The 27,608-nt window shown below is 39.0% G+C and overlaps 2 protein-coding genes across 5 annotated transcripts in view; one reads left to right on the top strand and one right to left on the bottom strand.

Moving 5' to 3' along the window:
• cenpp (centromere protein P) overlaps positions 1-27,600 on the top strand; it is an 86,905-nt gene extending 59,305 nt beyond the window's left edge. For both annotated transcript variants that reach the window (XM_017450169.3, XM_017450168.3), the window contains exons 7-9: positions 24,654-24,733; positions 25,330-25,421; positions 26,588-27,600. In XM_017450169.3, coding sequence (XP_017305658.1) covers positions 24,654-24,733; positions 25,330-25,421; positions 26,588-26,706 — 291 coding nt within the window. In that variant the 3' untranslated portion in view covers positions 26,707-27,600. The remainder of the gene's footprint in view (positions 1-24,653; positions 24,734-25,329; positions 25,422-26,587) is intronic.
• On the bottom strand, positions 351-15,826 carry ecm2 (extracellular matrix protein 2, female organ and adipocyte specific). Of its 3 annotated transcripts, XM_017450163.3 has the most exons (11): positions 14,743-15,243; positions 14,064-14,301; positions 12,525-12,713; positions 10,127-10,825; positions 8,849-8,964; positions 7,993-8,128; positions 7,660-7,817; positions 4,078-4,217; positions 3,583-3,909; positions 1,523-1,598; positions 351-1,197 (listed from the first exon to the last, which is right to left on the bottom strand). In XM_017450163.3, the coding sequence occupies exons 1-11, from the start codon at positions 14,773-14,775 to the stop codon at positions 1,159-1,161; spliced, it is 2,151 nt and encodes a 716-aa protein (XP_017305652.1). In that variant the 5' UTR covers positions 14,776-15,243; the 3' UTR covers positions 351-1,158. The 3 variants fall into 3 exon arrangements, with proteins under 3 accessions (XP_017305652.1, XP_017305651.1, XP_017305650.1); XM_017450162.3 differs by lacking the exons at positions 1,523-1,598; positions 14,743-15,243 and adding an exon at positions 15,597-15,826; XM_017450161.3 differs by lacking the exon at positions 1,523-1,598 and having other exon boundaries at positions 14,743-14,956.
• Positions 27,601-27,608: the final 8 nt, after the last annotated feature.

Genomic DNA, 27,608 nt, shown 5'->3' with positions numbered 1-27,608 from the left:
TTTACATGGACAGGAGTAATGTAATTATTGAGCTTATTCTGTTGCACATTAATATTGTATTGTGATGCATGGTTAACATTTACAGACACAACTAGGGAATTTCTCCAGACACGTTCACATTTAATTTCCAATGTAGCCGTATTCCTCTAAAGTTCTAGCAAATGTTAAAGAAACAAATGGGAACACGCACATGAATCATTTGAAATGTGTCCAGATTTCCAGTCCTTTTCCATAGTTACAGTTGTTGATTAGAAAGAATTCTCATCTAATCTCATCTAATGTTTCCCATGTAGAACCAAACATCTGGAGGCACAGTCATCCAGAAAAAATAAATGCATGTGATGTAGCGGTTAAATTCAGGCTTGATTTTATTCAATACATTATTAAATACATATCCAGACATCTGGTTTATATGCGCAGAAGCTGAAAGGATGTACTCCTGCCCCAAAGCTCGTATGAATACTGTGAAATTATATCAGGATACTAGTACAACTTTTTTTTACTCAGTAGTAATCATCTATTGGTTTGTTCTTCATGGTAATGTGCAGGTATATAAATAAACTTGGTGTAAAACACGTTGTAAAACTATACATTTTTCTTTATGCTCTCAGGAAATGTATGAGAAATGCTGAAATAATGAAATACTGATGTGAACAGAATCATATCCTTACATAGCTTTGGATCTTCAGATCTACCGTTTTCCCTGACTGAATAATCGGAAAGTAAAATGTTTCCATTTAGCATTCATAGAAAGACTGAAAGTCTAAATGGGTCCCCATAACCACAGACATCTGCTGACATGCTCTACATACCAGCAAGTAACCATGCCTTATTTCTCATAGCTAATGAATAAAGGCCCTTGTCTTATAAAATAATCAACATATTGAACAATGACCTTCATGCAAAACACTTGGAGCAGGATGGAGCGTTTGGAGTTGGAATTTACATTGCATTGCCTGTCTCAGCTTTGTTTGAGCACAAGGCAGTGTATGAAGAAAGATTAACATGCTTAAGACTTCATTATAAGATTATTTCATTCTTTGAGGCCTCAGAATAACACTAGAATACGACCTAACGCATGAGAAGGCAGTTGGAGGGATTTTCCGTGGGTCAAGCAGATTATTCTCAAGGCGCAAGGCTACTATGCGTGAATCTTCATCATTCAAGGGGTCGCAGATGTTGTCCTCTCCAATGTGCCTGTTGGTTAGAACATTGAAAACGTTAGCAACACTCAGTAGTCTTGTAGGTGTCTGTACTTATTTATAAGGTTTTTGTTGATCGGGGAGGTACTTCATACTTTTTCAGTTATTTTGTACATGCAAAAATGCTCACTGTCACTACTGCTTGTTAGCAGATTCGTTTTTTTTGATGCAGCAAAAAAGTTGGGGGGGTTGAGGGGAGGGACAACAGGAGTACAGGTCATGAGTTTTCTCATTTCTTTCAATGAGAGTTCAGCTGCATTTTAGCTGTCCTTGATTGTTACAGTGTGGTGAAACCTGACTCATTTCCATGTTGCATTTACCCAATCAGACGAGTCCATATCATAGACACTCCCAGCGATGATTTTGTTCATGTGACTGGATGTAGCCCTGTACAGACTGATGACCAATTAAAGGAAAAAAAAAAAACAGTGGTTTGCAGGCATGGTTTGGATTTGCATATCCCTTTATAAGAAAGGCTGACTGCAAATCAATAAAAAAAGATCTTCTGACTGATCACCTTTTATCAATTTTCTGAAACATTCATATCTGTCATACTGTTTCAGGATGACTCCACCTCCATGTTAGATGTGTTAGACAGCGCTCACCATCATCAAAACACCAACTGAGGGAATATCTTTTGGAAGAGCAGTGTTTCTCCCATTGTACAGTTCCAGAGATTTGTCAAATCTCTTCCAAGGAGCACTGAAGCTGTTCTGGTGGCTTGATGTAGCCCAGCACTTTACTAAGACACCATGTTGGCTTTTCCTTTTATTTGTAGTCCCTCAGAATATGCATTAAAGATGACTTTGCAAGCTTGTTTTTGGCATACCCAGCATTTAGTATGATTTGGGAAATATTGTATTTTCCAGACTATACGACAATTTTCTCTTCAGTAATGTGCCGACTATACAGTTAGGTCCATAAATATTTGGGCACTGACAAAGTTATTGTCATTTTAACTGTCTACCACAGTATATTTGAGTTGAAATTAAATAATTATGATCTCAGAGTGCAGACTTTGAGCTTTAGTTTGAGGGTGTTAACATTCAAATCGGGTGAATAGTGTAGGAAGTACAGCACTTGTGAAGCGCTTGCTAATGTTCGGCTGAAAAATCGAAACAAACCCATCAGAGCTTCAGAACAGTTGGCCAGATCAAGAACACCTTTCAGAAGGTAGGGGTATCTGTGTCAAAGTCAACAATGAAGTGAAGCCTATACCAGAGTAAATACTGTGTGTTTACCACAAACCATTACTAAGCCTAAAAATCAGGAAGACCAGACTAGAGCCACAAAAAAACATCTAAATATGCCCATACAGTTCTGGAACAACATCCTGTGGACAGATGAGACAAAGATCAACTTGTACCAGAATTATGGGATGAGAAGAGTATGGAGAAGTGAACAAACTGATCATGATCCAAAGCATACCATCTCATTGTATGGTTTGGGTGTGTATTGCCACTATTGGCTGCCAACAGTCCTGGTTCCCTTGTATTTATTGATGTGACTGCTGACAAAAGCAGTGTATAGGGCTCTATTATCTGCTCAGATTCAGCCAAATGCAAAGTCACAGTGCAGATGGACAATGGTCTGAAGCTTCCTTTTTCTTTTTTCTTTTTTTTTTTACAAAGCAACCCAAACTTTTTTCAGGCAAAGAAGTTGGGTGTTCTGCAATGGCCAAGTCAATCACCTGTCTTGAATTCAGTTGAGCATGTATTTCACATGGTGAAGGCAAAAAAAAAAAACCCCAAAACAAGCAAGAACTGAAGACAGTTCCAATAAAGTCCTGGCCGATCATCATGATGCTTAGTTTGTCTGATTACTTTTGGTGCCTTTAAAAAGGGGAGGGAAGGGGCATTACATAGAGAAGCTGCTGTAATTCCTACACCGTTTGCCCAGTTTGGATGTAAATATTTTCAAATTAAAGCTGAAAGTTCCATATACTGTGGTAACCAGCTAAAATAACAATTACTTTGTCAATTCCCAAATATTTATGAACTTGACTGTATGTTGTTATTTTTATATGAGCCTAAATGTAATATGACCATCAGTTTTATAGCGATTCCACTGCTCTAGCAGTTACGGGAAACTTATGATTAGGAATACCACTGTTAATCTGGTGCTAATATAGTAAAGTTCTTGCTTTCACCATTACACACTGCTGTGTAATGACTTGTTTGTCTCTGAAGTGTGATTTACAAGAGGTAGTGAAACCATTACGTGCAATTAAAATTTTACTGTAAGCAGACTACAGACGAATGGGTCTAATACTCTGGAGTGACTTTTTGTCTGGAAAATACATTACCTCCATACCAGATCAGTGTTCTGTTACAATTTGTTGTAGCAATACACTATCGACTACTTGTGATTGTGTAGCTACCTTATGTTGTTGTTGTTAAGCCTGAGGAAATGTAACGACGTCATCTCATTGACTCCGATGGGAATGCTGGTCAGTTGGTTGTGGTCTAGACATAGCTCGGTCATGGTGTTAAATGTGCCAAAGAAAGACTCTGGCTCCACCCCTTCTCCATCCAGCTTGTTGTAGGAGAGGTACAGATACTCAAGGCCAGGCTCCATGTGCGCAAACACATATCCTGGAATGCGTTCGATCTGATTGCCAACCAGCACCAGGTGAACCAAGGACTTTGGCAGGAATGATGGGACCAAATGGAGTTTGTTGTGTGAGAGATCTATTGATTCCAGATTCCTATAAAGATATTGTGCATGAGAAAAGCAATTTTTGAAACGAAATTATTGTATACAAAATGTCAAGGTATATTTCTATATTCCGCAGGGGGGGGGGACATTCGCTGAAGTTAATTTTATGATATTATATGATGTGTTAGTATTACGTCATTTTCACAAAAGAACATACCTGTGATGGAGCCAGGCAAAGGGTGCAATCCGTGACTCATCTATTTTATTGTGTCTTAACACAATGACGTTGAGGTTTTTGCTTTGGTTAAAAGCTCCCTCGGGTATTTCCTCAATTAAATTGTTTTCAAGATGCAACTCCTAAAAAGAACAAAAAATGATATTTAAAATATATTTCCCCACATAAGCAAGCATGCCAAGCACTTGCCAGGGCAATTGCAGTAGCTTTAGCAGTTTGGTAGACTTTAAATTAAACCATGAACTGTCACTTCTTAGGCTTGATTTATACTTCAGTGGGTTTCACGAGCCTCAGGCGTAGACCTTCTTATCAGCACAATTGTTTGAACACTACATTACTACTTTAATACTACTCTAATTTCATCAAAACGCAGGAATTAAATGTTTCTATACTTAATGTAGAAATATGTATTTTATTCATCACTCTTGGTGAAATGTAGTATTTTGGTGAATCAAACTATAAAAATAAAGTATTCCATGGATACCAAATCTCGTTTGAAGCCTGTAGATGCCCAGGTGAGAGAACCTGATTGACACATGGCTTTTATGGGTTCCTGGGATACACTGTGTTTTAATGGGAGCAAAGATGAATTCTCATTGGACAACAACCTTTTAATAAGTCATCTTGGGTCCTTCCTGGACGCACAGCTTCACTGGGAGTCAGTGAGTGTGTAACCGAGTGTGTTTTGCAGAGAAAAAATATCTAAATGTTTAATGGATAGTGTGCTCTTTGCTTGTCCCATCCGGATGCACAGCTTCTCCATAAAATGATTGGGTGACCTCTTAAAAGGGCGGAACCTCGTAACCAACTGCCAGTCATTAAAATGGTAATGATCACTCACGGAGGTCTCAGAGCTGCAGTTAGTCAGTTAAGTATTCTACTCCATAACAGTTTTATAGTATACAACTAGCATAGCTGTTATTGGTAAATAGTGTAAATTTATTTATAGGTCTAGCTCGCTAACCGTCTACGTTCTTCAGAGAAATGCAGCTTAGATAGCAGCTTATATGGTTTTTGGCGTGACATGACAGACTCTGCTTTTGATGCTTTTATGACGAGGAGAGACCGAAAATAAAACAGGAGGCCAGTTCAACATATAAAAGAGAACTCGCAGATAAACAGTCACTGCTTATACAGGAGGTGTGTGCCATCATACTTGCATGTTACATGACAGTGTGCGGTAGGGGGCAGTGTGATGTGTAACAAACCAAAATATACAGACAAAAAAAAACAAAAAAAAAAATCTCATGTTTCATAGTAGTAAGGAGAATGCAGATGAAGCAGTGTAACACAGGCTTGAGCAGGATGTTAGAAATAAAGATCGTGAGACAAAGAAAGCACAAACTCTGCATGACCGCTACCAAATGATCAGAATTCCTCCATCTAAGTTGTTTTGTTTCTAGAGCACGGACGGCCCTATTGTTTCTCGTCAGCTCATGTTTCTGAGGCTCGTGTTTCATGAAACGAAATTAATCCCTTCCAGACGTGAATTCCCTTTTTTTTAAAGCATGATACCGCATTCTTTCCAATTTAAATGGTCTTTTCACCAGGAAAATACTGGTGTTTGGTCTGAGCGATCCTGGCTGTAAGTGGACTGTAGCAGAAGAAATCAATAGCTCTATTTGTTGTATTCATTAAAAGGAAATAAAAATTCTTAATAGGGTCTAAAGGACTTTTTTGTTTATATTAGGTGGAATTTGGCCAACCGAGCTCATTTATAAAATACTGCACATTGGTGGAAACAGAAATAACTGCACAAGTACGTCTGGGCTTAGGGGAAAAGCACGGTTCATGACCCAACCCCAATGCTATTGGATATACCTCCCTCCTCAGTATTTGTCTGACGCAGAGCTCCACAGATTCACACAGCAATATTGTCAATATTTCTGTGCACGTCCTCTCCTCTGTGTACTTCCATGACTAGTGCTACCCATAATCCCTTTCCCTGCAACTACGCAGAAGTAAAAGTACATGCAAAACAAATACTTAAAAAAAAAAAAAAAAAAACTTATTTAAAAAACACTTTTGAAATACATATATAAATGTGTGGTTCTTGTCAGAAATGTTATTTTTAAGGTTTCAGGTTGTCTATGTGTCTGTCTGAGATTCTTGTTAGTGTGTTATCTCAAGAACAAGGTGTTGTATGTTTGTAGGATTTATATGGAATGATTATTATAATCAGAAGATGGACTGATAAACTAGATTTGAGAATTTATCCAAAATAGTTCAAGAATACAGCAAGGTCAAATATCTGAAATCATTTCCCTTCACTAGTGTCCTATTTGAGATATATTTTAAGGGTATTTGACACAAATCAGTAATAAGACGGACTACAGTTGTTGGCAGTGAACGTATACCGGTTCACGTCATTGGCAGTGAGTTTTTGATTTTTTTCTATCTTTGCCAGTGATAATTTATTCTAATTTATTATAGCAGAATAACTGCAAAGTCTCTGTACTCTCATTGGGTACATGATAAAATGTTGTAGTGACGTTGCTTATTCAGTATATTAATACTTCAGTAATTGTTTTATTTTATTTATTCATTTTCCTTTACTCTTTTTTTTATATATATACTTTTTCATTTATTCTTTGTTTTCATTTGTTATTTTTTATGACCAAATGGGGGCGCTGTTGAGAATAACACATGGTACCTTTTGTTCAACTGTGTACATTATTATAACATCTTAGCTTTGCACCACTTGACCGTGAAGTCTCATGAAGACCACAAATGTAAACTATTTTTCTTATCTTAGTATGTGATCGATAACTTATTAACTTTCATACATCATAGCATGCAGCATTTCATTGTGATAATGTTTAGTATTGTGCAGACGGTTTGGTTTTAATCACGTTCTTCGTTGGAACTGACAATATTTTCCAATTAAATTCAGTTCAGCATGCAAGTGTCGGGGTGGCCTGGCGGTCCCTCGCTCACCCCTGTGCTCAGGTTACTGTCTGTTTGGAGTGTAAAATGTTCTCCCTGTGTATGCACAGGTTTCCTCCGGGTTCTCCAGCTTCCTCCTACATTTTAAAAACATCCAGTAGGTGCATCGACTAAGCTGTGACTGAATGTTAGAATGTGTGTTCTTGGTGTCCTGCGATGGACTAGTGTCCCATGCAGGCTGTATTCACGCCTCACTCCGGGTGTTCCCAGGATCCACTGCACTGCTGGCTATTCATCCATCCATCCATTTTCTGTACCACTTATCCTACGCAGGGTTTCTGTTCCAGGGAACTTGGGGCACAAGGCGGGGGACATCCTAGACAGGGTGCCAACCCATCGCAAGGCACAAACTCACACACGCATTCACACCCTACGGACAATTTGGAAATGCTAATAAGCCTTCAACGATATCTTCGGATAGGGGGAGGAAACCCACGGGGAAAAGCACAGGGAGAACATGCAAGCTCTGAATCAAAATCAAACCCCCAGCCCTGGAGGTGCAAGGCAGATATGATAACCACTAAGCCACTGTGCCCACATTTTTGTGTAAGCAGTGGAACAGTATCTGTTACGTCAGTGTGGATAAGTCGGCTACCATCTCGACACCTGTAACATTACCTGCAGAGATGCTGGTAGGCCTTGAGGGATGGTGCGGAAGTGGTTCCTGCCCAACCGTAGGTAGGTGAGCTGTTTCAGTGGTCTGAAGAGTTTGGGATTTACGTTTACTTCGCTCAGCATGTTCCCTTCCATTTCCAAAGTAACCAGACTGCTCAGACCTGCCATGGGTTATGACAAAACGTTTAAGCAACATTCAGTAAATTCATATTTCTTTTCCATAGTAAAACCATTTAATTTCTATTTCTTTAAGAAAACTGGTCTAATTTAAAAAAAAAAAAAAAAAAAAAAAGTTTGATAATTAAATGTGTTAAATTTCAAGACTGGTTGGTTTACCCTCAAAGCTGTCCTCATCCATCTCTTGGAGGTTGTTCTCATTTATCTTTAATTCTTGTAGCGTATGTGGAAGCCCCGGAGGAATGTGTTCAAGCAAATTTCCATCCATATATAACCGGGTTAAATATTTAAGCTTCTGTGAATGAAAGTAGAAGCAATGTTAAATAAATGAGCATAGTTTCAAATGACATTAAAATGGTCAATAGTATTATTATACTGTATGTGCAAGATTATGAAACATTCTACAAAATAAATGTCATTATCTTTAAAATGTTCAATTATTAAATTTCTTACACAATATCAGCTTATTTATAGGCTACTTGTGTGGTATTTGTATGACTGCACTACTGTGAAAGGCTTTGTTAAATGAAGCTGCAGTCACAAAGTCGATTTAGTTTTATTCATATGACGAGCCTCATGGAACTTCTTCATAGAGCTTTTTGAAGAGTACTACAGAGTGTAACCGAAAGTAGGAGCAGACTTTCTGATATTTATCTTGATCATATGCCATGGAATTTTGTTCTTTGTTTATTTAAATTGGCTGTTCAAAGCAGTCTGAGCACAGGGAGGGGGAAACACTGTAGCGCTAATGATTGTGTTTTTAATTATTCATGCATAAACTGCAGAACTGACACTGCTTGACACAAAGTTGCTCTTATTAATGCACTCATATTATTCGTATTCTGTCTTCATAGTGGAAAAGTCTCTGCGGGCAGTGATGGATCAGAGAGTAAGGCTTTGAATCCTGCTATTGACAATCTGACAGTCACTCTTGAGCAAGGGCCTGAACCCTCATCTGATCAACTCGGTTATGAGTCACTCTGTGAAGTGAATTAATGCAAACATAAGTCCTTACGGTAAACGCTTGTGGATCAATTCCAGATGATAAGATCTTATTTTTCCCCAAATCTATCCACTCCAAATTCAGTACACCGTTAAAAGCTTCTGCTGGAATGGTAGTGATCGCGTTTCCTGTGGATTCACAAAATGCGGTGTGTTAAATCAGTGCAAAATGCTCTCATTAACCAGTCATGGTAGAGATTATTTCATTCCCCAGAACAATTCTAATGAGTGATTACTGAAGTCATGTACCGTGTTATATTTTCCATTCTACTTTCCGGACTACAAGGTAGACGAAATATTTTCACGTCGTATTCGATCCTAGGCAAAGACGAGGTCATGGTTATAGCTAGTTTGTTAGAGTGGAGCATTGTGCAAGTACTGCACAAACTGTGCCATAGCATTGGTCTGAGAAATTTAGTGCAGCCAATCATGTGGACTTGTTTCTTTAGTGCATCAGAGCTAGTTTGCATAAAGTTGAGAAAATCTATCGACTGTTGCTTGTTGAAGTTGTCTCTGGCAGCGGCACCGACAGTAGTGCCCTGTGCAAGGCAAGTCACATGTTTATATTCACGTGCTTGCCCTAATAAGTTATCAATTCTATAATCACAGCTCATTCACAGGAACCTGCATAATGGACGCCCTGCGTTATTGAACCCGTTATGATAACATGATTTATAAATGTGTTATTTAACAGAGAAAAAATATATAGTTGTTGGTATGGTGAGGATTTCTGTAAGGAGATATATTTTTTGTAAACATTTATGGAAGGAGTCTCTAGTGTCCTGTGCACTTCTCCACCACTGGAGAGTTTTGAGGACCGAGGATTTTCCAGTGGTGCAAGTACGGTAATATGACGAGTCGAACGAATGAGTGATGAAAGGAGCCAACTTGTTTTGTAACATTACCTGTAGCTATAAACAGTCAAAACGTATGAGGTGTTTAATAAATAAAACTTGTAATTATAACGGCTGGCGGCTTGCAGTGATCAACTTTGTGGTGGTCACAGTAATTCCACTTGGCATGAGGTCACATCACACCTCGTCGTGGTTGATCTAGGGTTGTTTTTTTGTTTTATCCTGTTCTGCATGTTATTTCGATCTTTCTTGTATAATTTGTACGATATTTTAATTGTGCCGTTCATGCAGGATACACAAGGGCAAAAATGCAAGACTTAACGTCCAACACTGTAGAGCAGTAATAATTCATGGTGTTATATAGTCTTTCCTTACAGTTAGACTGGTTACAGTTTGGTTTGCCCAGACTGTTTGTACAGATGTGTTGTCATCCTTACCCTGTAGATTGAGAGACTTGAGCTCAGGGATGGAAAGAGGAGGAACACTGGTGAGTTTGGCATTTTCACAGGAGACAATGACATCAGAGATTGTGCATCCCTGAGGGAGTGCGTAGCTAATCCGTGCAGATTCCTCGTCTTCATCGTCTCCGTCTCCAGCGTGACTGGGGTCAGATGGTTCTGTTGGTGATGGAAAGTCTGGAGGGGTAGGTAACTGTGGTGGCATTTGGAAAACATCCCCTCTTAACCACACAGTCACCTCTTCCTCCTCCTCCTCCTCCTCCTCCTCTTCAACTTGCTCTGCCCTCAGTTCAGTCCGCTCTCGCTCTGTTGCCTCCTCAAGAGCCCTCAGCCTCTCCCTCTCTTCCTTCTCCCTCCTCCTCATCCTGTCATCCTCCACCCGCTGAAGTTCCTCCATCCTCCTCTTCTCTTCTTCTGCTGCTGCTCTCTTCTCTGCTTCCTCTCTCAACTTCCTCATTTCCTCCTCCCGTTCTCGCTCCTCCAGTTGTTTCCTGCGATTTTCTGTCTCCTTCTTTTGCTTCTTTCTCCTCTTTCGTTCCGCGTCTTTCCGCAGGAGCCTCTCCTCTTCCTCCTTGTATTTCTCTCTTCTCAGGCTCTTGTCGGGCAGAAACGCAGCATCAGGGACGCTTGGATCGTTAGGGACAGGGGAATCACCAGAGTTTTCAGAGGCTTCATGAGCTGTGATTGTTGTAGTAATACATCAAGAATCAGAATCAATTCACTGTTTGAGTACGATTCCATTTTTTTGTAATATTAATTTATTCAGAGTCGAAATAGATACACTATAATGTTTAAAATACCAAGTTCTGCATTTATTTGTCTAACATAAGACATTTAAAGTGGAACTACAAAGGAGGGTGTGAAACATGTTGCCACTGCACATCTTGAGGTAGGGCTACACAAGTAATCGAATATCGATCTTGATTACGATTTTGATTGCCCACGATTACATGAACATGATCGACTGTTATGTTGACGTTTAAAGTTCATCCTCCGCTGCATATCAAATAAAACGCTTCCTAAACTTACAGCCAATCACCATAGAGTGGCGCAGGGATGACGTCATTTTGTACCAGAACCCAGAAGTTATCATCACACTGGTTCCCTCGACAAAAACCCAATAGGATTTTCCCATAGGCTTTTAGATTATTGCAAAAAATAAGCTCTGTGATCAACAAAAGTTTACAATACTAACACGTTTTGTCCATCAAAGATCATTTTCACAAACGAACACAACTTTTATGAAGTTTGAAGCCTAAATACAATCTCCAGAAATAAACAGCTAACCGTACGCTATAAACGAATTCAATGCTATTTACTTGTAAGTGGAAGTGATAAGGCCAGACGTGCATTTGGTCGTTTTTACAACTCAAACAGTCCATTATTTCCTAGAAATGTAATCTTTATTTTTAATGCTTGTTGTTCCATCAACAAAATTTACTGGCAGAAAGACGTCGGCTGTATGAACGACACAGGCTGTGTTCTCTTGCGTACTGTGTTTTTCACTCTGAATACGTTTAAATGTGAGGCTGCACTTTAAGCCCATATTCATTATTTAACTGTAACTTGAGTATGTTTTAGTAAACAGCCAAAACAAAAAACTTGTGTCAGTGTCCAAATATATATATGGACCTAACTATACATATAAGGATTTCCAGTATGTGCATGTTTAAATAATAATAATATAATAATAATAATAATAATAATAATAATAATTCTCTGTCTGATGCTCATTTCTATTGAGGACAATAGGTATCTGTACAGTGAAGTAAGTAAATACATAGTAAATTGAAAGGTATTTGGGATTATCACTAAATATTTGGAGAAAAAAAACATTGTATGGGAAAAAAAAATTTACTCCTGCATGAAGATGAGTTGAAAAATCTTGCATTTTGTATGGATCCCAATTCGAATGTAAAATCAGGCTAAATGAAGTCTGCAAAAAGAAATGAATAAGCCAGTTTTGACCTATTTCATTGAACTTATAATATTGCCTTGTGATTTTATTTGATTAATAAACCAACACAGTTTCCACCTTTTTGGGTTATGTTAGTGGTTCTTAAAATTTTAAACCCCTTAAACTGTCAAATAAATTCAGCAGGACCCTTTAGGATTAATTTATTTAATCAACATTATTTAAATTGGTCAAATAATATTTTAGAGCTTTCTACTCCACAGATAGAACACATTAGGTCTGATTTTACTTTGGTGCTTGGACCCTCCTAAAATAATAACTTTGATAATGTGGGTTGTGATTTCCACCACTGTAATTTTTATTTATTTTAGTATATGTTATTTATTTTTTAATCCCCCAGACCCGACTTTCAGAACCCCTACAAAGCTTGGGTTTGAAGTTGGACCAATACATTTCACTCACTGGGTTCAATGCAGATTGGGCAGCACTGTCCAATAGGTTTAAATTTGAAGTGGCACCGTAAAACCGGACACTGCATTTCATCACACACCACGTTCCCACTGGAGCATAAGCAGGTGACGCAGGGCTTCGGTGACCACACGGTTTTATCAAACATAGCGATGCCCTGAAATACACACTGTCCTGTGTTCCCTAGGGGGAAAGAATGATTGAATTGGATTAATAGCAGTAAAATAGCATTGTTCAACATGTATGCGTTCCAGTTTATGAAGAACCAGTTTGTTTGTATTTTCTCATTTACTCCCCAGTTTGGTCACCTGCCAGTTCGATTCAATAAAATAATATTTATATAGCGTTTTTTACAATGGGCATTGTCACAAAGCAGCTTTACAGACATCCAGATATGGATTTAGATTTAGATCCCTCATGAGCAAGGCAGAGGTGATGGTGGTAAGGAAAAACTCCCAGAGATGACGTTAGGAAGAACCCATTCCCTTCAAGGTGACTTTGAATAATGAAAGTATGAGTCATTAATTCCTAATGCCCAGTTCCCACTGACCAGCCATCATCCGACAGCTACCAGCCCTGGAGGGTGAAGGCTACACCTCATATGACACATGAAGCCAGCCAACCGCATCTTCTTCACAACTGCTGCTCATTCTGTGTCAGTGTAACACACTCTGAGTGCCATCTGCCCACTTCCGCATATATTAGCGCACAGATGCCTACAGTTGACTAGTGTTTTTGTGATTGACAGGAGATAGAGTAATGCCATCCCTCCCACCCTGAGAGCACGGCCAGTTTTTGCCCCCTTGACTCCCGGTCACAGATGGCTGTTTAATAGTCGAGATTCAAACTTGCTATCTCTGGGAAACAGAGCGAATGAAGAACTATCTGAATGTGACTTGTTCCCTTGTGCCTATTAATGCAAGATGCTATCAAGGTGGTTTTTTATTAGCTTTGAGTTCTTGCGAAACATACTGCAAGACTAACCATGTGATATTGTAAAGTAAACTTATCTTGCAGTTGACCAGAATTGCAGGTCTCTCACTGTAGCTGCTCAGATTGGACATGCAGCCAATAATCATGTGGTCAGTGTGATACCACCATGGGCAACATGGTCATGTCAACAAATAGCTGGCTTCCCAAGATTTTCCTTTCAGGAAATACCACAAGTCCACAGTGGAAAAATTACTTGATTATAAACTTCTGAAGTTTATAGCCATGTTAAATCATGTTAATATTTGCTGAGCTGAGCCTTCAAGCCTCTGTTCGCTTTTTTATATATAGCTATGCAAAATTCACCATGTGCATCACACATGGTGCGTCACATCACACTGATTCACATGTATTTGTTTTTGTGCGCTCTTTCTTTTCCATAGACATCAGAACTATTAGTAAACTCACAGAACTGATTTGCATTCCCCAATGTTTCCAGTAAAACAATTTATATTGTTAAATACAGAGAGGACCTAAATAAAGCAAGATTCAGTAAGCGTTTTCTTCTGTCAGTTTTAAGACCCCTCTTAAGTTTGCACTGACCTGGAATAACATTGTAGCTCGGCTTCGCTTCCTCTACCCCTTTATAAGACTCAATGAAAACTGATGCGCTGTTATATCCACCATTAACTGGCACCCTGCCTTGACGAGCCATTTTCTTCCCCTTCCTTCGTCTTCCTTTAGCCACAGGACGATTCTGATTCGGATCTTTGGCAACACTGTAGCTTAGCCAGCAGAAAAATGACACGGCAAGTAAAAGCCATAGTCTCATGACGGAAATCTGTGGAATGAAACAAAGCTCTTAGGCCTCATTGCCCTTAATATACTGTAGCCCTTTTAATTTATAGTTTCATACACACTTGTATAATAACACGTCTGGAAATAAATAACAAAGTTACGCCATTGTATTTGGGCTTCTGTGTTATCCTGGACTGTCAGACAGCTCAGTGAATATAGTGGCACCTTATAGCAAAACAGTAAAGCTACTCTAAAGCTATTATTTAGATATGTGTTAGGTACCAATTACTAGGTTTTAAGTGTGGTTTAGATTTAACAACCATAACACACAGAGTTTTAAGCCCAATAACCCTAACGAACAGCTGTCCCAGTACACCATTCAGTTTTCTGTATCTGTGTATATTAACGCGTTTGATGTAGGTATTGGAGCAGAAGCGTCTGTGCATGTTGATTATTCTGAAGCATGCACCAAATCATAACTTACCTTACTGCAGAAGAGCAAAGCAAGTAAAACCATGCGCAACAAAACCTTTTCTGTACCACCGTAAATAAACCATTAAAACAAATCATGAGAGGAACATTGGAACAGAACCTTTCAAGAATGAACTACAAAATAACCCTAAATTGATCAAACCTGTTTACTTGTGAGATGAACAGTAAGCAGTACAGATTTGTGATTAGTAATCGAGGCAGGAAGTTCAGACATTCTTAGGGATGCCGTCCCCCACCCCTTTCCGATGTCAACACACTGGATGCAAGCCTTAGGCAAAGTGTAATGTGGTTAGTGTTTAAACAGATCTGGGTCTGTGGCAAAGGAGGGGGAAGAAAAATGAATAGTTAGGAGAAAAAGAGGGAACTAGAGAAAGCATTTTGATTAACAAGCTTTTTAGGATGACAAGGCTCAGATGGAAAGAATCTTTCGGAGAGGCAAAAGGAGAGGAGGGTAGAAAATGTCCAGCAGTGAGTGAGTGAGGACATCCTGCATGACTGTACGTATGGGGTTTTTTTCTGAACCCAGTTAGAAAGCAATGTTTACACTATAGAGTTTCTCAGACGGGAAGAGTGCTAAAACTAAACTTGTTTTTCCAACAAATGCAAACAATTAACTGCATTTTTTTTTTCTCCACATGCACCGTTGTAGCAAATATATCTCTTTTTTTTTTTTATAATCTCAAGTACTAAATCACAAACTCAAACTGTATCCAGAAAGAGGAATGCTAATTCTAGTTCAGTTTACTTCTGCTAAAAGAACAGAGTGCAGTTTCATGAAGGTTTAACAGCTTTATTGATGGTTAGAGTTAGAGGAGAGCAGAAATGAGCAAGTCTTTTGTACATTACCAGTGGTTTGCAGGCAGTTTTGCGAGGCCAAATGTTTCCGCCTTTCCCTGTGTGGGCTTTGCCAGCAGCGCTTGGACAGTGTGCGTCTGCTCGACTCCCGAGCTGATAAATGTCTAAAACAGATGAGGCTGCGCTCTGTGCGAAGCCAGGGCTTGCCTAAGAAGCTTCTTCAGTTCAGTATCTGAAAGTCACAGTCGTGGGGTCAGGTACAAGATACTGCCTCTTTTGGAAGAAAGAGGTTAGTGATTTGCTGTGCCGTAATTACTAGGCTATGGAGGTGCTGTGAACAAAAGAGGTGCCATATGGCTTGTCATTAGTTCTTATGTTAGAACATCCACTTAGGGTAGAAAATAGGATGCAGTGTATATGTACAATGTACAGCATTTTGTCAGACACGGAGACTTTGTATAAACCGATAAGAACAACCAAGAAGAGGTCCTGGATGTGAATTTTCAGCGTGCACTAAAAATGTTCTTCCCCATAATACTTTTTGTCCAACCCCATCTCTTGTTTCATGGGTGGGCAAAAGTATAAGCAGGCAGTATCCAATTTCATATGGAGGATGGTTATGTCTAGGTCGTAAGTGCTGTTTTGGGTTGTTGGGTTTATGGATAACGTGTGCAGTACAGTAAGATTTATCCCTCGGTTTCCTTCCTTTATATTATACAAAAAATTGATTCTGTCTGTTCTTTTTACATATTTACATATTCTCAGGGCTGATCTTTTTTTTCCCCCCGAAAACATGCTGCTAAATGTATTTGTGGTAGTTAAGTCCCAGAAACCTGGGTATAAAATCTGAGAACACATGAATCGCCTGACCATCACAGACCATAACGAGTGTTAGGATCAAGGAGTTAGTGCTTTTGAGACATGTAATTTCAGTGATGACAGAGGTTGTGTTCGTCTCTCTCATGGAGAGACATCTTTGAAGTGCCATTTTTATGACGAGGCTGTTTTAATAGACAGAAACAATACTCTATAAATCATCATTAAGCTTCCCTCCATTACATATTGGAACCTTGGGGAGAGCAATCTGGAAATGTAGAGATGGAAGTGTTTGGTTTTGAAGATTATTGGAAACTGAATGTAAGAACTTGTAGTACACAGTGTACAGTACACAGTAATGACAGTAGTATGACTGTTTTGGTCATGTGCTGTACTGTAATCTCCCTTTGGTATATAGCCTTTGTGGGAAATGTAAGCATTTGCCAAAATAAAATGTACATGCCTCTTTTAAATCAATCTGTTACAGATGTTTTTGTAGCCCTGGTTGGAGTAATGACTCGATGAAGGATTAGGCTATGCGCATTTGCTCCGTTCATGCACCACAACACGCAATTTTTCAATTAAAGTCATTTCTTTGTTAATGAGAAGAAATGATGTGGTGTTAAGCAAGGTTGGAACAAATACCTCTGGCCCTTGTTGAGTATGCTGATATAGAGCAGGAGCATGTTGTAAACTAAATTGACATGATGGAATATAGATATTTACGAATTTCAGTTCCAGCTATTCAACACACAGCCTGATTGGACTAATTAAGCTCATAAATAAGGAGAGCTAATCATGGAAATGAAGTGATGTTTTGCAGAATTGGAACAAATACCTTGGCTTGGTGTCCTGCCGGATAAGACAAGCCAGAGCACATTGTTATAGGTAGTGAACCGACAACGACAGAGGGTGGTGTTTACAGATTTCAGTTCCAACCATGCAGCACAAATAATTAAACCTTTGTTTTGTTTCACGCTATATAGCAAGAGTAAGATGCATTTTAATAGGTTTAACGGCTTTCAGTATTTGAAACCTATTTTTCAGTACTTGAAACCTACAAATCTGGGTTTGACTGCTCTGGTACTAAGGGATGGGGAACTTACCAATTTAAAGATGGTGTCCAGAGATCCACAGATTTTTCTTTGAACTACTACTGCACCCAATTTAAAAGTTAAACTTGTTTCTTTTCCTCTGAGAAGAAATAAAGTGATGGTGTACATTGTTGGGACATACATGTGACCTTTCAAGATTTACTTAAAGGCCAAACGTTTTTATGTACAATGCATCCAGAATGTATCCTCACTAACTTTTTTTTAGACAACCTTTTCCGCGTTTTGTTACTTTAAAGTGGACGCCGTCTACACGAAAGTCCATAATTAAAAGATATTAATAGGGTTTTTAAAGATGATCCGAATTAAAAACTGAAATAATATATTCTGACACATATTCAGACCCTTACGTCTTCTTGAGTGTAATGCTACAAGCTTGGCACAGTTGGATTTATCCAGTCTTTTCCGCAGAACCTCTGCAAGTCTGTCATGTGGAAAGAGGACCATCATGGAAGGGCTATTTTTAGGTCTTTCCAGAGATTGAGTTCATGTCTGGACACTTCCTGGCCCATACAGGGACATTCACAGACTTGTCCCAAAGTCTCTGGGTTGTTTTGGGTCATTGTCCCATTGGAAAGTCATCTTTGCCTTAGTCAGAGGTCTTGACTGCTCTTGTGTTTTCTCAGGAATGTGATCTGTTCATCAGGACATGCCTCCTGGTGCCTGCTGCTGTTAAAAAAAACAAAAACAACACAGCATGATGTTGCCACCACTGTGCTTCACCACAGGGATAGAATTGGCCGGGTGCCTGGTTTCTTCCAGAATTAACACTTGCCATTCAGGCCAAAGAGTCTTTCAGCTAAGCTTATCTTTATCTTTTAGGACCAATAGCCACCTCTGGGTTAAACTATATAATTTGATGTAGGGGGAATGAAGTGTGCTGTTTACATTCAGATGTCAACCCGTCCTATGACTCATCTAATAGGTATGCACAGCTTCTGGTTTTGTACAGTAAGAGAGAACTGAATAAGACGCGTCATTCCAGGTACTTTGGCCACACCAAATACCAAACACATGTAAAAGCATTTTCAGGAGAAGCAGTGCTAGGTAGGGCATACAGGTAATGTAAGCGAAACATCCCCACCATGTAACTTCTGTTGAAATTCAGTATTGTGGTGATTTCAAGGAAAGGGGTTATCTTTACAGTACAGAGAAGGTACCGTTTACTTAGTCATTTTTGTTTTAAAGCTATGATATAAGAGCTGAAAAGAAAAATAGAGGTGCATCGATACCTGTTTGTTTGTGTAATTTATTTTCAGACCGAGTATGATATGTTTTTTGGTAGTTGCTGATACCAATATCAATACCGCTCATGTCTCAGCTGCATTCTCATAAGAGCTATTGGCATCAGAAAGAGCAACAGCACACTTCAGTTGTAATCTGTTTTGACAACTCCGGTATTCAATTATCAATATGAATAGATCAGTTGAACTGTCCTGTGTTTTTGTTTCTTTGTTTTGCAAGATATTAACTATTTAATGTTTAATAACTAATGGGCTTGGTTCGAGAGCTACCAAATCCTCCACTGAGAGCCACGCCCCTTCTCAGCCAAGCCAATCCAAGCCTACTGTTTACTTATGACTGAAAACTTTTTGCCAGACTGTCATGAAGAGGGCATGCCAGGCAAGCAGGCAACCTTGCTCCTGAGATGATTATTATTATTATTATTATTATTATTATTATTATTATTAAGCCTGCTTTTCCTGTAGCTGTCTACTAGCTGTAATTACAAAACTGTTCACCTAAAAACGTGGCAAAAGTCAGTGGGACAGTCAATAACTGGTGTATATATATTTTTTTTGTTGTTGTTGTTTTTGTTTCCCCAAGTTGGTGTAAACCAACATTGTGCTGTGCTTAGGGTTTTAAATAAAGAGCATAGCATATAAAAAAGTGTAGTTTTGTGATTTCAATGTTTGTTTGTTTTTTTAATGATGAAGTCTATGCTTGGCTCGCATACACAAGAAAAAGAAAGAAAATAAAATTGAATTTAATGAGGTCCCTGGTTTACATAGTGTAAAGTGCATATGTATCTGTCCACACAGGCTTGTACATTATAATGTTAGTGAATTGATTTTAATGAAGTACATTAGCTAGCTACATTGGATGGCTGCAGAGGAAAAGAGCAGGTTAAGATAAATATGATAAGAAAATCTTGGAAGGAAATTCTTGAATTTTGGTTCACCTTGGGGAAAAATGCAACTGTACAACTGTAAGTTTCATTGTCTTCATTCAATCCTAAGTCAATGACTGATAGTAGCTGATTGTCAAGAACGAATCCTGGTAGGAGGTGTTATTTGCACTCATCTAGCATTGCCTGTAAACATTTTTTCCTCACCGAGCCTGCATCACAGCTGCTGTTTGGTGTTAGTTGTAAACTTCTCGTGCTGAGTTTTAGGGATAAGATGGTTATCAGGTTACTTGTGTTGTAGGACATTGCTGTAGTTCCTCCTCTTGATATGTTCAGTGGACAGTTTGCATTCTGCTTTGCTTCGATAGACATCATTAATCATGAAATGCATCCGGATCAACGTTATTTTGTGCAACAGCGTACGCTAACCTTACATCACATAGTATCTGTCGTGTTGGTTGTCAGTATCGGGGCATCTTTTACAAGTATGAGTAAATGAGTATGGTATCCAGTCGATACCCAATAATAAATCATTAATAATCATTTTTCAGACTGCATGCCCATGTAACTTTCATTTAAATACATGATATAATTGTGCATTAGTATTGTTTTGTTTTTTTAAACTTTTGCACGTAGGAGTCTTCCACTCTGCTATTACTTATAAGGGTTTGCCTTTAAAAAAAACAGTACACGAAACATGGAACAACGTTTTCTTTTTCCGTTCAGTATTTTATTGTTCCTGAATCTGTCCTCCAAAAGATTATTACCATGGTCTGTATACAACCACAAACCTCATAAAGCTAAGAGTTTTCTGAGGGAATAAAACCCCAAACGCTGGTCAGAAACTATGCATCAGAAACTATGATTATGTCATCATGATATGTCTCTTGCATAAAATGTAAGATGTCTTTTTCCACTGTGGTACCGCTGGTGTAGTCTCGTATGGATTTTTTATTTTATTTTTTTTTATATGGAAGAATTCACATCACGCCAGAAAAGTGAGGTACTCTGTTGTGGCATGTCTGGCGTCAGCGCTTTCAATAAGGGAGCTGTATTTCTTGCCTTCACTTGAGCAGGGTACCTTAGGGCATCTTCCATTTAAAGCTTCTGGTAGTTTCATGAAAAATAAGATTCCCACCATTCTCTCCTTCCCACAAATTATTAGCCGATCAAGGAAGGCATGTTTGGTGTCTGACGTTTGTTTTTTTCCAAGATTTTCACTGGAGCTATAAGGCTGACAAAGCATCACGTTGTAGCTGTATTCTGGAATGTGTAATGAGTAGCTGCAGACAGGCGACAGATTAAGGGAAATGAAAAGCCGTGTTATGCCGTGCTGGATGTTTTCATGGCATTATTTGGGTCCAAATTTCTTCTTACTGATTACCTGTACTAAAACATTTCTATCCTGATGGGCGTGGTCTCTTCCAAGATGACCCTACCCTCCTTCCACAGGGCATGAAGGCTCACTGAATGGTGTGCTGTAGGAAAATGAAGTCAGTGTTATACTATAGCCTTTACAGTTACCAGATCGCAACGTAATCGAACATCTATTGGAGATTTTGGTGTGATGTGTCTGACGTCACTCTTCACCGCCAACCAAGGAAATATCTTTTGGAAGAACGGTGTTCATCCTCCCAGTACAGTTTTAGAGATTTATAGAATCCATTCCAATGCGCACTGAAGTTGTTCTGGTGGCTCAGGGTGGTCCAGCACCTTACTAAGGAGCTTTCACACTAACAGTTTAGTCTGAAACAGTTTGAATGAAAAATTGGTCATCTGGAAGCTGTCATGTAGGAGGTGGTCTGAGTTCGGTTGCACTGGAACTGAGCTGCGATTCCCGTGAACGTGAATACGTCTCGTACTCGGTTCTGCACTCCTTCAGGAAGTAAAGTAACCTGCGAATGCGTTTTAACCGATGACGTCATCATTAGTTTCTACAACACGTGTACGATGAGTGGATTTTGTGCGACACGGAAGTCGTCCACTGCTGCACTTGAAAAATAGCATCAAAATAATTGTTTTTTGTTGTTGTTTTTTTTTAATATAGTGAGTCTCGTTGTGTTCTCCATGCATGTTTGTGATGATGGAAGATGAACGCAAATGCACCAGGGTTCGATAGAATTAAGTGAGTCTGAAACCAGACCAGCGCTGCCCAGGGGCACCAGGAACAATCGCACTCGGATTGCAGCAAACATGCCCAGCGTGAAACCGCCTAAGTCACGTTATGTTGGTTTTTCCTTTAGGTTGTCACTCTATACTGTAAACACTAGAAACTGTCTATCCCTTAGGCCCCGCCTCCCATGATTTAAAGGCAAGATTGTAACAGTTGAGTACAAGTAATGCAAATGCTAATACACTTCCACTGTGACCTTAGATGTGTAACTGCAGGCCATTCCTATTTGTCAAAATCATTCATTTAAAAATGAGTAGCTTAAATATGTAGTTTGAAGCATGTGTCTGGAGCATCACTGAAACCCCTTAAGACCTCTAGAGCAAAGCTATTTTTGAGTAATAAAGTGACTGCAGGCAAAGTAAGAGATAAACAGTAAGAGCCATACTGTATTGTGTTACAGACTGTTCATACCTTTCTGACACCTTAATAACTGTTGGCACGAATCTCCTGAGGGGACGAGGCGTCTATTCCCGGGATTAGTGAATAATGTCCAGGTTTTGTAGGGATCCCTGTATTAGTGGATTAAGTGAGAAGCTTCTGAAAGCATGAGCTCAGGCCAGTAGCATGATTAGTGCAGTGGGATCTTACTGATGGACTGTTTTAGTTTTAACGGTTGGGAGATAATTGCAGTTAGGAATTTGGTTCATATTTAGGTTATTCTCTGTGTACTGTATACGGCGTTTACAGCACAATCAACACTGGTTATGTTTGGAACCATCGGCCGTTTCTACAATCTCCAGCAAATTTTACACAGACGTTCAGAATTCTAAATCGGGTTATTTTATTTGCCAGATGAGAGGAGACGGAAATTTGAATTGGATTCATCTAACATTCGACATATTTCTTGGTAACATGTCCAGCTGGGTGGTTGTCGTTTAATCAAAATCATTCTAATATTCAGTTTCCAGCCATAAGGAAAAGCCTTAATGATAAGTCCTTGACAAAGCAAAACTGAGCATGTGTGAATTTTATTATATATAAAAATAAGAGATTGGACGAATCGAACAGCCTTACTGTGTAAGAGAAATACAGCCTGGTTCTCATCCAGAGAGGAAATGTGCACCTCTAGCTCCAGTGCAGACAGGACTGACCTTCATTGAGTGTTTCTTTTTTTTTGTTGTTTTGTTTTTTTTCTTCTGTCGGAGAAACTCTTGGAATTATTATTTATTTATTTTTAAGACTGAATGTCTGCACAGGAAAACTGGGGAATAGATTATCTGTGGTGGGCTTTACATAATAACTAGAGAATGGAAAGACATTGTTTTTTATGTGGTTATTGGATGTTTTGTCTGGTTTTGAGCTCTGGTTTTGAATACAAAACACAGAACACCCACATGGTCCTTAAGGGGTGAAATCGGCCTCGATGGGATTTGATTGATTACTGTTTGTAGCAGTGTGGTTATAATTTTTTCAAATATATATTTAAAGCTAAATTTAGTGTAAAAAATGAAGTGACTAATGAAATTTAATGAAGTGACTTCTTATGTATGAACTACAGGAGCTTTTTAGGCAAAAAGAAAAGCTAGTACTATATAGTTTGCCGTAGTAAAGCTTTCTCTTGTATGGTTTCTCTTTTTTGGGCTCAGTAAAATAGTACTTAAACCTGCATCACTAAACTATTACATTTCTCTTGGATTATGAGTGCACAGTAGTAAACCGTAAATGTTACATGGAAAATCATGGTTAGTGATATCATCATAGATATTTATTACAGTTCGAGTCCTTAATGGGAATGTTCTCTTCTAGATATCACATTAACGCAGGATAAAAGTGTTCTAAAAGGCAAACATCACTTAAATCAAAACGTTTTAAATAATATGTATGTTTAAACGGGCTAGTAAGAGATACCTTTTAATCATATGGAAAAAAGATTGGCGTATCTATAGTAAATCATTCTTCAAATATATTAGTGAGTAGAGATGAGTGACCGATTAAAGGAAACCCCAACATAACGTGCTTTAGTAAGGTGTTGGGTCACCAAACAGAATATTTAGTGTGCCTTGACACTGATTCTCCAAATCTTCCAAAAGATATTCCCTCAGAGCACGAACACATCTCCCATAGGTCGGGGTGAAATGTGGAGAGTGTGCAGGTTATTGCATGTGATTGATCTCATTTTCATCTCCATTAACCCATTCAGTGGATGGGGCGGAGTCATCCTGGACGTGAACACTCCCATCAGGATAGAAACATTTCATTCTGAGATAAAAGGCGATCAGTCAGAAGAACTTTGTATTGACTTGCATTTGCGTTTCCCTCTAAGGAGACAAACGTAAACAAACCCTGCCAGTAAAATGCCTCCTACAGCATAACAGAGCCACCATTGTACCTTTCATTTGTCATCCAAATGTAGCGGTTAGTTTCTTCTCATGGCTGTACACAGTCACAAAATATCACACTAAAGCTGACTATAAATGGATTGATGTGACTTGCAACCAAAGGTGTGCATTGGGTTTGGGGACCTGTGGGACCCAACAAGTTGTGGAAGCAGGAGGTTTTTATGTTCATGTGGGTCAGAAATGAAGCCCACAGGTTATAAAAGGTCATGTTGATTAACATGGGAGTGTATTGGACACTGTGAAATGCATTTACCCAGTCTAGTGTAAATCGGGCTTTGCTCATTAATTCATTTACCTTCAGTAGCTGGTTTATCCTGGGTAGGGTTGCTGTGTTTTCTTTAGAACATGGTGTTTGTCTGGCAAATTGTGGAATTTCACAAGCAACATAAAAGGACATCGAGCGCCGAGGTAATTATACCAATGTACCGAACTGTTTTGGCTGAGGTGCTTGAAAAAGCGTAGTTACTGAGTAATGTATTGTGTATCATCTGATTCGTCAGCAATAAATGCTCCTGAACTTGGGTCTTACTTGTTTGGCAGGAGAAATACCCAGATGTGGTTCAACTTCCTGAGGGCTGCAGATCTGAGATCATGGTGATCCAGAGTCCACAACTTCCTGGGTAAGGTTTGTTTTTGTTTGTTTGTTTTTTTTACCTTTTAGCAATTCAGAATGCAGTGTTTTTATTCCTTGTTAGCATTGTCTCATCGTGTCACTATGTTCAACTAGTGTTGGTTACCTGTATCACTGCGTACCCAGATCTACACGTCTCATACATGACGCAATAACACACGTCAAATAGTTACAGTAGAGAGTTCAAACGATCCTCCAGCGCACCACTGTGTTCTATTCTGGAGCACGGTGCCTCGAAAGGGAGCATTTGCACCCCTGAGGTAAAATCTGTCACATTCAGAATGCAACATATGGACAGAGGTCCTTTAAGACTCGTTGTTTTGGTCAGACTTGATTGACAGATCTGCAACTTTAACCAATTAATAGAGTCCCACACCTTTCCCGTTAAAGTAAATTGAGGGCTCCTACAGGTAAACATGTAGAATACAAGATCATAACCAATGATGGGCAATCGTGTAAGGTTTAGTGTAACACAACAAAAAAACCTGTTACAACACTTAAGGAAGTAACCCATTTGGCTTGATCTTGCTCTGAGACATTTTGTGTCTGCATGGAGTCATAAAAGCAGGTATTTCTTTACTTCAGGTGTACGATGAGCATTTTCTGGAACATCACCGTCAGTAAAGAAGGAACGGTCAAGCCGAAGATTGACCTACTGATGAAAATGCCTGAGCAAGGTGAGGATACTATTTACTGAGACATAAAACATTCAACAGATTACAAATCCTTTAAGAGGACCAGTTCGATGATGCTTGTCTCACTGTAATGCTGGGGTGGCGCAGCACTTCAAATACGAGTACTGACAAACCCAGACAAGTGTGTTTCCTACTGAAGTGTACAAAAAATAATAACCATGAGAACATCTTGCAAGTTATACTTTTAAGCTTGAACACACAGTTCAGGAATGGACAAATGATAAATCCATTAGTTAACTCACCAGGCAAGTGAAGGTTTCAGTGTGCAGCTTTTATCCCGTTCCTCAGTACAGAACAGTTTCAACTCTGGGATGTTGGTTGGTTTCCTCACATGAACTGCTTGCTTCAGGTCCTTCCACAACATTTCTACTGGATTAAGGTCAGGACTTTGACTTGGCCATTCCAGAACATTACCTTTATTTTTGTTTAACTGTTCTTTGGTAGAACGATTTGAGTGATTAGGGTCGTTGTCTTGCTGCATGACCCACTTTCTCTTGACATTCAGATCACGGACAGATGGTCTGACATTTTCCTTTAGAATTCGCTGGTTATAATTCAGAATTTATTGTTCCATCAATGATGGCAAGTCGTCCTGGCCCAGATGCAGCAGAACAGGCCCAAACCATGATACTACCAGCACCACGTTTCATAAATGGGATAAGGTTCTTATGGTATAACGCAGTGTTTTCCTTTCACCAAACATAACGCTTCTCATTTAAACTAAAAGTTCTATTCTGGTCTCATCCGTCCACTAAACATTTTTCCAACAGCCTTCTGGCTTGTCCACGTGATCTTTTAGAAAACTGCAGATGGGCAGCAAGTCAAAGCCCAGATTTGAATCCCATTGAAATGTTGCAGGGGGTATTTGAACCAGGCAGAACATGTGAGGGGAAAAAAAAGAAAGAACCCCCCCCCCCCCCCAAACAGTATGCAACTAAAAGAACATTGCATAGAAGAGTGGTCAAGATAATTATGTAAAACTTGTACTTATTTTCATGACTTCCAAGCACCGCAGTACTTGTGTAGTGGTAGATGTTATTATCTATGCTGTAGGACAGATCATCTTGATGGAATATTGTTACCGTTATTCCATTTTTTTTTTAAAAAAGTACGAGTCCTCAGTGATGACACCTGCTGTTTTTTAACAGCTCAAAAACTGGATACGGAAAGCGTGGTGGAGTCGGCGCCGGGCTGCTTTCAGAGTCTTCTGACGGCGTTTGGAGTGGAAGCTACGATCGAAAGTTTAATACAGTCTGTATGCTTTTGAACAAATCAGGCAACACAATTCTCCAGGCACACGTATACTTTCTTTATAATTTTATTAAGTATAAACACCACTGTATCACCCATTAAGAAATCTATTAATGCCATCTGTACACATTCTGTCACCACATGTACACGAGTGCACACAGCATATGTAAATATACATCATTAGACAAGAGCTAGAAAAATAAATAATTTAAATAGAAAAAATGTGACCGCAAAATCCACTTTTGTCTTTTGTAATAGCGAATAGTTTAGTCCTTACTTTATCTGCATCACAGTGATCGTGATTTTCTTGAGGATTAAGAACAACCTGGGTTTCAGTTTAGCAAAGTACACAGCCTTTAGTTTGTTGTAGTGAGTCAGTCAACGTTTTGCTCCCTGCAAGTTAACCATGTCACAGACGTCAGATTCAGCCTTAGCCACACACACAGACACATTGCCAATCAAAAGTTTTCACCCCCTAATTAAATCAATGCTTTGGTAGATTTCAGTTACTGTAAAAATGAACTTGGATTGAGAGAATTAACAGTTAACTTGGGAAAAATTAACAGGCCAAGATCTTGCTCACTCTACTTACGCTGTAGCAGAATGACATTTGTCTTCTTAATTTATTTATTTATTTATTTTCCTTTATTAAAATACTAGCACACTCGCGATAGAGCGTTTTCTACATCTAGATACACTTTGCTAATTAACCTTACAGACGCTCCTCTATTTATTAGACACACTGAAGATTTAGGTCTTTAGTGGAACATTGGTTTCATATTTTTCCTTAACTTACCTTTTTTCCTGTGTTCGTGATTAAACTGTAATAAAGACAAACTCCACGTGTCCAAACTTTTGACTGGCAACGTACATCAAATTGTTTTTATAAAAAAAATAATTTTTTTTTTTTTTAAATAA

The sequence above is a fragment of the Ictalurus punctatus genome, chromosome 21 (genome assembly GCF_001660625.3).
Source record: "Ictalurus punctatus breed USDA103 chromosome 21, Coco_2.0, whole genome shotgun sequence".
NCBI lineage: Eukaryota > Metazoa > Chordata > Actinopteri > Siluriformes > Ictaluridae > Ictalurus > Ictalurus punctatus.
The sequence above is the reverse complement of the archived record's forward strand: the minus strand, read 5'-3'. Positions and strand labels throughout refer to the sequence as shown.

Coding starts and splice junctions, on each gene's coding strand:
- ecm2 (XM_017450161.3), bottom strand. CDS start 14,775: ATGGTTTTACTTGCTTTGCTCTTCTGCAGTAAG. Junction 14,302..14,742: donor CTTTGCTCTTCTGCAGTAAG/GTAAGTTATGAT, acceptor TTCATTCCACAG/ATTTCCGTCATGAGACTATG. Junction 7,818..7,992: donor GGATGAGGACAGCTTTGAGG/GTAAACCAACCA, acceptor AACCCATGGCAG/GTCTGAGCAGTCTGGTTACT.